Source organism: Crocuta crocuta, unplaced genomic scaffold (assembly GCF_008692635.1).
Source record: "Crocuta crocuta isolate KB4526 unplaced genomic scaffold, BGI_CrCroc_1.0 scaffold132, whole genome shotgun sequence".
Taxonomy (NCBI): domain Eukaryota; kingdom Metazoa; phylum Chordata; class Mammalia; order Carnivora; family Hyaenidae; genus Crocuta; species Crocuta crocuta.
In genome coordinates this window covers 1,824,871-1,836,785 of record NW_027528611.1, presented here as the reverse complement: position 1 = coordinate 1,836,785, position 11,915 = coordinate 1,824,871, and the positions used below count along the sequence as shown (strand labels likewise).

At 46.0% G+C, this 11,915-nt stretch overlaps 1 protein-coding gene across 2 annotated transcripts in view; it reads left to right on the top strand.

Moving 5' to 3' along the window:
* Window positions 1–11,209, top strand: part of CUNH6orf89 (chromosome unknown C6orf89 homolog) — a 66,348-nt gene extending 55,139 nt beyond the window's left edge. For both annotated transcript variants that reach the window (XM_077754883.1, XM_077754884.1), the window contains exon 8: window positions 10,998–11,209. In XM_077754883.1, coding sequence (XP_077611009.1) covers window positions 10,998–11,155 — 158 coding nt within the window. In that variant the 3' untranslated portion in view covers window positions 11,156–11,209. The remainder of the gene's footprint in view (window positions 1–10,997) is intronic.
* The last annotated feature ends 706 nt before the right edge of the window (window positions 11,210–11,915 follow it).

The following is an 11,915-nucleotide window of genomic DNA, read 5'->3' as shown; positions in this document are numbered from 1 at the left end:
TATATTTATATTTATATTATAATATATATTATATATTATATAAAATATAATTAGTCCCTAAAAGAACTTTCTGAGTTTGAGGTTAAGTTCATAAGAAACATAAACTTTAAGAAATTGGAATTATGGGATGCCTGGATGGCTCAGTCAGTTAAGCATCCAACTCTCAATATTGGCTCAGGTCACGATCTCACGGGTTCATGAGTTTGAGCACCGTGCTGTTAGCGTGGTGCCTGCTTGGGATTCTCTCTTTCCCTATGTCTCTGCTCCTCCCCTGCTATCTCACTCTTTCAAAATAAATAAATAAACATTAAAAAAAATGAAAGAAACTGGAATTATTCTGGGGCACCTGGCTGGCTTAGTTGGTAGAGCATGCAACTCTTGAACTCAGGGTTGTGAGTCTGAGCTCCACATTGGATGTAGAGCTCACTAAACAAACAAACTAGAATTATTTTCTTTAAGTGACATTGTGCCACCTTTTAAAAGTTTTATTTATTTGAGAGAGACAGTGCAAGTGAGGAAGGAGCAGAGACGGAGGGAGAGAGAATGCCAAGCAGGCTTCATGCTGCCAGCACAGAGCTTAGCGTGGGGCTTGAACTCACGAAACTGTGAGATCAATCATGACCTGAGCTGAAACCAAGAGTTGGTCGCTTAACCAACTGAGCCACCCAGGTGCCCCTGAACTAGAATTATTCTTAATAAGGCTTTCTTTTTAGCTGGCACAGTTCAAGGCTCTGAAGATGAGCAAACCACTTGCTTTTTCTCTCGCCTTATCTCTTAGCTTCTCAATTTGTGTTAATCATACCTATAGTGACATTATCAAAATCTGTGCATCGCCTTCTGCTCTGGAACCTTAGTTCTCAAAGCTGTTTAGACCTCATCTTATATTCAAGCTGATTTGTGCCCCACCACCAGGACTTTTACCATCACCTTTTCATTCCTGAATTGTTTCCTAACTCTTAATTGGCTACATTGCATCATAAAATTCCTCAAGGATGGCTCACGAACATTGTACCTTCTGCGTTTGAGAATGTTTCCGTGGTTTTTCTACTTGAATGCCGCTTGGCCGAGTAAAACAGTCTTGCATCACACTCTCTTTTACTCAGAACTTGGGAGACATTTCACTGTTGTCACACGGCAGCATTGTCTGCTGGTAGGAACCAGTCAGACCAGCCTTAGAGACCCCTTTTAATCTGTATGTCTGAAGAATTCTATCTTTCCTGTTATTTATGAGTGTTCTCTGGAGCAAAGTGTGCTCTTTTAAGCTGCTATTTCATGCTTCTTTGGGGGGAAGTTGCCTTGTATTTTTTTTTTCCTTCCAGTCTTATTGAAAGCTAATTGACATACATCACTGTAGAGATGTAAGGCGTCCAGCACGATGGTTTGATCTACAGATATTGTGAAACCCTTGCCTTGGTAGGTTAATTTCACATCAGTCATCTCGTGTAGATACCATAAAAAAAAAGAAAAACACAATTTCTCTTTGTGATGAGAACTCTTCAGATCCAGCCTCTTAATAACTTGTATGTTCTTTATGAATACTTTTTATTTTTCCATTTGTTGGGTTTTTGTTTCAGACTCTGTGTTTATTCCTTTGTTTCACTGTCTTTTTTTTTTTTTTTTGAGAGAGAGAGAGCAAGTGGGGACAGGGCAGAGAAGGAGATGGAGCATCCTAAGCAGGCTCTGCAAGATCAGCACAGAGCCCGACACAGGACTTGAACTCACAAACCATGAGATCATGACCTGAGCCAAAATCAAGAGTAGGACACTTAACTGCCTGAGCCACTCAGGTGCCCCTCATTGTCTTGATCCTGTATAACTATAGTGTTCTCTCTGTTACATACTTGTCTTTTTTCTCATTTCCCGTGATTCTCTCAAGCCTTCCCTCTAGATCCATTTATTTTTTTCCAGCCATATCCAGTTTCTTGTTATTTCTGAGGCACTAGTTTTATCAAAGTATACTTCATTTGTTCCCTTTTCTCATCCTGTCATTTTATCTTTGCTTACTTTCTTGAAAGCCTGGTGTTAATTTTTCTATAGCTCAGAATGCCCTTGGGGCTTTTTCCCCTCTGTTCTTTGGATGACATTTTCTTTCTTTTTTTTTTTTTAATTTTTTAATGTTTATTTACTCTTAAGAGAGAAAGAGAGACAGAGTATGAGCGAGGAAGGGCAGAGAGGGAGAGGGAGACACAGAATCCAAAGCAGGCTCCAGGCTCTGAGCTGTCAGCACAGAATCCAACGCAGGGCTCGAACCCCCCAGCTATGAGATCATGACCTGAGCTGAAGCAGGACAGTTAACTGATGGATCGACCCAGACACCCCAAGAATGGATATGTTTGTGTGTGTGTGTGTGTGTGTGTTTATAATCTTAGGGTAACACTTCTCTTTTTTTTTAATTTTTTAAAAATTTATATCCAAGTTAGTCAGCATACAGTGCAACCATGGTTTCAGGAGTAGATTCCTTAATGTAATGCCCCTCACCCACTGAGCCCATCCCCCCTCCCACAACCCCTCCAGTAACCCTCTGTTTGTTCTCTATATTTAAGAGTCTCTTATGTTTTGTACCCCCTCCCTATTTTTATATTATGTTTGCTTCACTTCCCTAATGTGCATCTGTTTTGTATCTTAAAGTCCTCATATGAGTGAGGTCATATGATATTTGTCTTTCTCTGACTGACTAATTTCACTTAGCATAATACCCTCTAGTTCCATCCACATAGTTGCAAATGGCAAGATTTCATTCTTTTTGATTGCCTGGTAATACTCCATTGTATGTATGTATATATACCACATCTTCTTTATCCATTCATCTGTCGATGGACATTTGGGCTCTTCCCATACTTCTGGCTATTGTTGATAGCGCTGCTATGAACTTTGGGGTGCACATGCCCCTTCAAAAGAGCACACCTGTATCTCTTGGATAAATACCTAGTAGTGCAATTGCTGGGTCATAGAGTAGTTCTATGTTTAACTTTTTGAGGAACCTCCACACTGTTTTCCAGAGTGGCTGCAGCAGTTTGCATTCCCAAGGAATGGATATATTTTTGATTGACTTTTCTAGTTCTGGGATCTCAGTGAACCAGGAAAAGCCCCTATAGATAGTATGACCAAGACCATTCCCATCTATTATAGGATCGTTCATGCTTAAGATGCCAAAATCCAAGTCCCTCTGAGCCAGGGATTAGACTCCTGACCTGTTTAAGGCAGTGGCTGGGAATGAGCCCCATTTAGGGATCTGGGTCCTAGGGAAGTCATATTATAAACCTCCAGTAGATGGGGCACCTGGGTGGCTCAGTCAGTTAAGCATCTGACTCTTGGTTTCTGCTCAGGTCATGATCTCACAGTTCCTGAGTTTGAGCCCCACATAACGCTCTGTGCTGATGGTAGAGTCTGCTTCAGATTCTCTCTCTCCTTCTCTCTCTGCCCCTCTGCTACCCCTCCCCTGCTCGCTCGCTCTCTCTCTTAAAAATAAATAAAAGAGTGACCACTCCTAGTAGTTGGGGAGTTAAGCACAGGGGCTGCTGTTAGTCTCTCCCCAGCCTGAGTAAGGCGGGGGCAGTTTAGATAGGTCAGGAGAGGAAATAAGGTGGATCTGGCAAAGATCCGGGATCCGGAGGGAACAGAGCTGCAAATGGGGCTGAGGTCTGGGGACATGTGCCGGATCTTCAGGACAAAGGGAAGTCTATGGGGTCTTTGGGGGTCCCTTCAAAAGAGCAGGTCTTACCCTTTGAGTTAGATAGTTGGATAGGCTTAAACCCACCTTTCTTCTGCTGCAAGGCCATAAAGCATTGTACATAAGGGATCTCATCCCATTTTTCTTCCTCCATACATAATAGGCCTAACTGGAGTATGGTATTATAATTTAACAAGCCATTTTCTGGCTACATCTCCTGGTCTCCTAGTTGGTACTGAGGCCAGGCAGTGGTGTTACAAAAGAACACACGTTTCCTTTCTCATTGGGGTACCCAAAAAGCTAAGGGTGCATGCATATTCATGAAGGGGAATTCAGCATAGAATTGGGTCCATGTCATCCTAAGTTGACAGGTCCTAGTTGGTTGAAGACATGAGGGACAGAAAGGTCAGCATCTTCAGAGAGGGCTACTTATGTCCAATTAGAGTCCCAGAGAGGCCTGGGACAGCTGTGCTCCATCAGGAATTTGCACCGGGAAGCCAGCAGACCGGGGAGGCCTGGGCCAGGCGCCGGCCCTGCTGAAGCCAAGGGCTCCCAGCCGCAAGCTTTGGGAATTGGCTGACCTTGGCTTTTTGGGGTGGGGGGAGGCGCAGAGAGGAAGCCTTTGTGGGGATGCAAAAAGCTGAGGCCTGGTTAACATGCGTTGTTGGCTAGGCAGCTAGGCTTTCCTCTTTGGGACAATACTTTTTGGTCCCCGCCTTGAGGTGACATCATCTCCTCAGAGCTCCCCAGCCCCATTCCCAGAGCCATGAAACCCCAGACCAGGAGATTAGCAGATCCCATTCACCCCTGCCGAGGCACCTGGGAATCCCTTGCCTCTTTCCACCCATTCAAAACAGTTACTATTTACCAAGTGCTAAGGGTTTAGCCTTTATTTTATTTATTTGTGTATTTTATTTATTGTCAGTTTGTTTTTGAGAGAGGGTAAAACTGAGCAAGAGGCAGAGAGAGAGAATCCCATGAGAGGCAGAGAGAGAGACAGAGAGAATCACAGTCACCCGAAGCGGGGCTCAAGCTCATGAACCATGCGTGAGATCATGACCTGAGCTGAAGACTGATGCTTAACTGACTGGGCCACCCAGGTCCCCTGGCCTTCATTTTACTGAATCACCTCAGAAATTCTCTGAGGTCTGTGTTACCTCATTTCACATATGTACAAAGTGAGGTTTGAGGGATAAATGACTTGCCCAGCTAGTGAACAAGATTGGAGCCTGGACGGGTCCGACTTGCTTATGCCTCTGAACCCTCTTGATCTGTTCTCTCTTCCTCTGGTGCTCAGTCTGCCTTCCTGTCCTTCTGTGTGTCTTTCCTCCCCCATCTCTCTCTTTCTCTCTCTTGTCTTCATCTTTGTGACTCCCTCCTCTGCTCTCTCCTTCCTGATCACGGGGAGGCAGGCATTATACTTAACATATCAGTCCTATCTGTAGAGGCAAGTTTTGAACCTGCCGTTCTTATTCTTTTTTAATTTTTTTAATGTTAATTTTTGAGAGAGAAGGGGAGGGAGAGAGAGAGAGTACAAGTGGGGGAGGGGCAGAGAGAGAGAGGGAGACACAGAATCCAAAGCAGGATCCAGGCTCTGAGCTGTCAGCACAGAGCCCTACCTGGGGCAGGGCTGTGACATCATGACCTGAGCTGAAGTCAGGTGCCCAACTGGCTGAGCCACCCAGGCCCCCCCGCCATTCTTATTTTTAAGTGACTTCAATCATTCAAATGTCTGTTTTTATTTTTTTTAATGTTTATTTTGAGAGAGAGAGAGAGAGAGAATGTGTGAGCAGAGGAGGAGCAGAGAGAGGAGAGAATCCCAAGTAGGCTGTGTGCTGTCATTGTGGAACCTGACGTGGGGCTCGATCCCACAAACCACGAGATCAGGACCTGAGCCGAAATCGGACCCTCCACCACCTGAGCCACCCAGGCGCCTCCTGGGCCCTGTCTTGAAGGTGGGACCCAGAAGCACAGAGATAACTCACCGTATAAGGAAGGCGGGCTTCCCAGAGTGTCCTGAGGGGTGGATACCCTGCGTCCTACGGGATAAGGCCCGTGCCCTTGGGAGCTCAGGCCCACCCACTCCCACGAGCCAGGGGGCCCTCCAATGGTGGCTGCCTTCCCCAGGGACACCCCACACATCCCACCATCTTAGGGGGAAGACGGAAGAGAAGGGTCCCGCTTCAGAAAGAAAGAACTCTAAGGGGCTTGAAGGGTTTCAATGCACAGGAATCACTTTTGGTTTGTGGCAGAAAGGAGGCATGAGGGCCCAGGATTTGAGGGTAAGGAGAGGCAAAGACAGGGAGTTATCCNGAGACATGACTTTGTGTGAAGCCATTCCTGACTCAGTTCACTTCCCAACAGCACCGGGCAGAGGGGCCTTGGAGGGGCTCAGGTGGATCTGCCCGGGTGGTTCACGCCAAGCGGCACATCTCATATCCCTTGCTTAGGCCTGAAGAGAGTGAGGACCAAGATGAGGGAGACCAGAAGAGGGGCAGCTCTTTGGTTCAGGATGAGAAGGAGGAAAAGGAAACTGTGTGTTGGCAACTGCCCAAAACACGGGTCTGAAAACCCAGGACAGCAGATTCCAGGCGAGCGGGCGGCCTGGGGTGCAAGGGAAGGGGCATNCCACCACCAATTCAGGACCATCCATTTTCAGCATCTTGAGCAGGCTGGCTTCCAGCCCTGGTACATGGCTCCCTGATGCTCTCTGGGGCATGCATCTGTTTTCAAAGGGTCTGTGTCCTTCTCTCCGACTGCTATCCCCGCTTTGGAGCCACTGAGATGAAAGGAAAGGAAAGTTCTGCTATTGCTGTACCATCCGGTGGCTGGAATTATGAAAGCCAAGCTCCCAGGGGAATTTCCATCCAGCACCAGGGACCTTTTGTTTTCATGCAAATAAAGAATGTGGCAACCAGCAACCGGAATCCTAATAAAAGAGCAAGCCAAGCTGCGATGGTGAGAGTGGGAACTAAAAAATAATACCCAAAATCTAAGAAAAAGAGGCGCCTGAGTGTCTCAGTTGGGTAAGCATCCGACTTCGGCTCAGGGCATGATCTCATGATTCCTGAGTTCGAGCCCCACGTCAGGCTCTGTGCTAAGAGCTCAGAGCCTGGAGCCTGCTTCCCATTCTGTCTCCCTCTCTCTCTGCCCCTCCCCCGGTCACGCTATGTTTCTCTCTCTCAATCTCTGTCTCTCAAAAATAAACATTAAAAAATTAAAACAAAACAAAACAAATAGTTATATTTTTAAAAAAAGACAAAACATAAAACAAAATATAAAAAAAGGCCTTGTGCTCAAAGGCGAGTCACTCGGAGGTGTCCCTGAGTCCCCCAGAGGTTAACAGTCTCACCTTGGCACCTGGCGATAGCACAGCCCTTGTACGGCATATTCTGCAATATTCTGCAATACCACTGAGAGTGGTAGTCATAAGGACAGAGCAAGTTGGAGAAATTATTTACAGCAAATCATCTGGAAGGAAACGTCAGGCGCCAACACCGTCTGTGTGCTATTGTTGCATTAAGGAAATAGAAGGGAAACATACTAGGGCTGTGCTTCTCAAACTGAAGGACCAGTTTGTCGTAAAATTTCTGGTCCATCACAAACCAACGGTTTGGCAAAATGCCATAAAAATAAATGCCAAGCACACATCTATCAAAGGACCGACATTTTTAAAAACTCTCAAAATTCAACAGTGAAAAAACCCAAACCTATCCAACTAGAAATGAGCATTGGACGCGAATAGACCCTTTATCAAAGAGCATGGCAAGTAAGCACATAAAATCATGTTCACTATCATTATCCACCAGAACATGCAAATGAGGGTGCACCTGGGTGGCTCACTCCCACTCTTAGTTTTGACTCAGGTCATGATCTCACAGTTTGATTTCGAGCCCCGTGTCGGGCTCTGCGCTGAAGGCATGGAGCCCACTTGGGATTCTCTCTTTTCCTCTCTCTGCCCCTACCTGACTCATGCTTTCTCTCTCTCTCTCTCTCAAAAGTAATAAATAAATAAACTTTAAAAATTAAAAAAAAAGAAATCAAACGAGACCCTCACTGAGGCCTCACCAGCACCTGCTGGAATGGCCCCAGCAGTGTCCTCGGGCTGCATAACAAATCACATAGGGAATCACCACAAACTGGGTGGCTTAAAATGACAGAAATGTATTCCCTCACAGTTCTAGAGGCTACAAGCCTGAGATTAAAGTGTTGGCTGGGCTGGGCTCCCTCCGAAGGCTCTAGGGAAGAATTCCTCCTTGCTTTTCCAGCCTCTGTGGCTGCCAGCAACCCTTGTGTTCCCCGGCTTGTCGCTGTATATCTCTGCCTCTGTTGTCACATGGCCTCTTCCCCGTGTGTCTGTGCCTTGGCATGGCCTGCTTGGAAGGACCCCAGTCAGTGCATTTAGGGCATACCCTAATCCCATACGACTTCTCTTTAATTTGATTGGATCTGCAAAGATCTTATTTCCAAGTAAGCTCACATTCACAGGTACTGGAGAATGGGGCTGGGACATATCTTTCAGGGGGGGCACGTTCAACTCACAGTAGTGGCTAAAATAAAAAAGAGTTAACCACAAATGCTGATGAGGATGTGAGGAGCCACGTCCCCCAAACACTGCAGCTTGAGAACAGTGTGAAAGGGTTTTTTAAATTATTATTATTTTTTTTAATGGGGCACCTGGGTGGCTCAGTCGGTTGAGCGTCCGACTTCAGCTCAGGTCACGATCACACTGTTCGTGGGTTCGAGCCCCGTGTCAGGCTCTGTGCTGACAGCCAGCTCAGAGCTTGGAACCTGTTTCACATTCTGTGCCTCCCTCTCTCTCTGACCCTCCCCTGCTCAAGCCATCTCTATCTCTCAGAAATTTTTTAAAAAAATTTTTTTTAATTTATAAAAAAATGTGGTTTTTTTTTAATTTTCGAGAGAGAGTGGGGGAAGGGCAGAGAGAAGGGGACAGAGGAACTCATGAACCACGAGATCATGACCTGAGCCTGTCAGACGCTTATCTGACTGAGCCACCTGGGCACCCCAGTTTGTTTGTTTTTTTAACGTTTTATTCATTTTTGAGAGCAAGAGAGACTGAGTATGAGTAAGGGAGGGGCAGGGAGGAGAGGATACAGAATCTGAAGCAGGCTCCAGGCTCTGAGCTGTCAGCACAGAGCCCAGTGTAGGGCTCGAACTCACAGACCACGAGATCATGACCTGAGCCAGTCAGGTGCTTCACCGACTGAGCTACCCAGGCGCCCCAGCCCCAGTTTTTTAAAATGTTTATTTATTTTGAGAGAGGGTAAGAGAGAGTGAGTTGTAGGGAAGGGACAGAGAGAGGGAGAGAGAGAATCCCAAGCAGGCTCCACACTCAGCACAGAGCCTGATGCGAGCCTCGATCTCATGAAACTTGAGAGTCTAAATCAAGTGTCAAACAAAACATGTACTTACCATAAGTCTCAGAGATCACAGTCTTGTGCATTTATCTCAAAGAAACAAAATCTAATGTTTACACAAAAACCTGTACACAATGCTTATAGCAGCTTTATTCATAATAACCAAAACATGGAAACAACCCAAATGTTTTTCAGTCAGTGAAAGGTTAAACCAACCAGGTACATCTAGACCACAGGCTACTGTTCAGCCATATGAAGGAGTGAGCCATTGATACTTGTAACAATGTGGTTGGATCTCAAGGGCATTGATGGTCTGTGAAAAAGCCAATCTCAAAAGGCTACCTGCTTGGGGTGCTTGGGTGGCTCTGTTAGTTAAGTGTCTGACTTCATCTTAGATCATGATCTCAGGGTTTGTGGGTTTGGGCCCCGCGTCAGGCTCTGTGCTGACAGCTCAGGACCTGGAACCTGCTTCCAACTCTGTGTCTCCCGAATTCTCTGACCCTCCCCTGCTCACGCTGCCTCTCTCTCTCTCTCTCTATCTCTCTCTCTCAGAAATAAATAAAACATTTAAAAAATTTTTTAAAAAAGGCTACCTGCTCTATGATTCCATTTACAAATTCTTAAAATGAGAAAACTATAGCGATGGAGACGTGGAGACTAATGCCAGGGACAGCATTAGAGGTGGCAGTGTGTGACTTTAGAGGGGTAGCAGGAGAGAGTTGCTTTAAATTCTGTCTTGGTCGTCATGAGGTCTAGACGATCTGAGATCACGTTGCATGGAACTACCCCCAAGACACATCCACACATACACAGGTAAGTGAAATCTGACTAAAGTCTGTAATTCAGTTAACAGTACTGTACTAACAACTTCCTGGTTTTGATATAGAGCCACAGTTATAGAAGATGTCACCATTAGGAGAAACTAGGCAAAGGATTCATGGAACTTTATATTGTTTTTGTGGCTCTTTTGAGGCTATGATTATTTCAAGATAAAAATTATTAGAAAAAATGAAATGGGGCGCCTGGGTGGCTCAATCAGTTAAGCGCCTGACTCCCGATATTGACTCGGATCATGATCTCAACATTTGTGAGATCGAGCCCCGTGTTGGGCTCTGTGCTGACATCGAGGAGCCTTGCTTGAGATTCTCTCTCTCCTCCTCTCTCTGCTTCTCTCTCTAAGTAAGTAAATAAATATTATTTTAAAACAAGAAAAATGAGGGGTGCCTGGGTGGCTCAGTCAGTTAGGCGTCCGACTTCGGCTCAGGTCACGATCTTGCGGTTTGTGAGTTCGAGCCCCGTGTCGGGCTCTGTGCTGACAGCTCAGAGCCTGGAGCCTGCTACAGGTTCCGTGTCTCTCCCCGTCACTCTGCTCCTCTCATGCTCATGCTCTGTCTCTCTCTGTCTCTCAATAGTAAATAAAAATGTTAAAAAATTTTAATAAAAAAAGAAAACTGAATGAAAAAGAGATATACAAAATACAACCCCCAATTTTTACTTTTGTTTTGTTTTGTTTTGTTTAGTAGGCTTCAAACCTAGCATGGAGCCCAAAGAGGAGCTTGAACTCATAACCCTGTGATCAAAACCTGAGCCAAGATCAGTGGTTCGATGGTTAACCAACTGAGCCACCCACATGCCCCACAAGCCCCAATTTTTAAATCACAAATTCCAGGGGCACCTGGGTGGTTCAGTCCATTAAGTGTCCAATTATTGATTCAGGCTCGGGTCATGATCTCATGGTTCGTGTGTTCAAGGCCCTCATTGGGCTCTGCGAGGACTCTCTCTCTCTCCCTCTCCCCCTCTGCCCCTCCCCCACTCAGGCTTACACTCTTCTTTCTCAAAAATAAATAAACTTCAAAAACACCCCCACAGATTCCACAGACATAGAACTATACTGCTGTAGGGGTTTCTCAATGCTCACTCTTGTCTTCTGCACGTGTTGTGTTGACCAGCTGTAATGAACATCTGGAAGAATGGCATCAGGCCATGGGCCACACTTGGAGTATCACCTGCTGAGAAACAAGAAGAAAACACTGGAGGTGGAATCTGCTCCCCTTTTGGCTTAACTTTTGTGTGGTGGAGCGACACTGCTATCCGAAATGAAACTTGATTTAAAATATGTGTAGATAATAACTCCATAATAATAAAGAAATAATAATAAATATATGTTTATATTTAGAAATAAATTATATGTATACATTTAGATTAGTTAAAATCAAAATAAAGAAAATATGTATTTCCTCCCCATCCTGGTTTATAGATAAAAACACAGCTGATGTACACCGCAGCCAGTCCTCCGTGGGCCTGATTCTATCACCTCTCCCTCCCCCTGCCCTTCCCTGTCCGCTTCCTCGGAACTTCACCCCTGTCCTCCACTACCCCAGCCCAACCCGCCGCGTACTAGCCCTCAGCCTCCGGCTCTCCTGCTCTCTCGCTCTCCAGCTCCCCCTAGCGACGGGTCCCACCCCACCCCCAACTTTAGGGACATTCTCCGAGCACGTTTCCTTGCGTGCGGTGATTTTGAGACCCACCTCAGAGCTGTCCTATGAGATCGTCCACGTGGCAAGGGCTCCGAGAACCACTTGCGAATGTGCATCTGCAGATGGACCTTTCTAGCAGCACGCCGTCCCCAGACACTGAGGCTGGCTACGGTCAGCCTCCCAGTGCTAGTTCGCATCTCACCCTCCCCTCTCCGGCAAACCAGGCTCCTCCTTTTCTGCCCACCTCCCACACCCAACTCACGCCAGCGCCCCTGTCCCCGCGTCCAGCTGCTCAGGGGAAAAGGCAGTCTAGGCTGGTTTTTTTTCATTTCCTGCTACAACTTGAGGCCCTGTTAATTCTACCACCTGTAATAATAATAAATAACAATG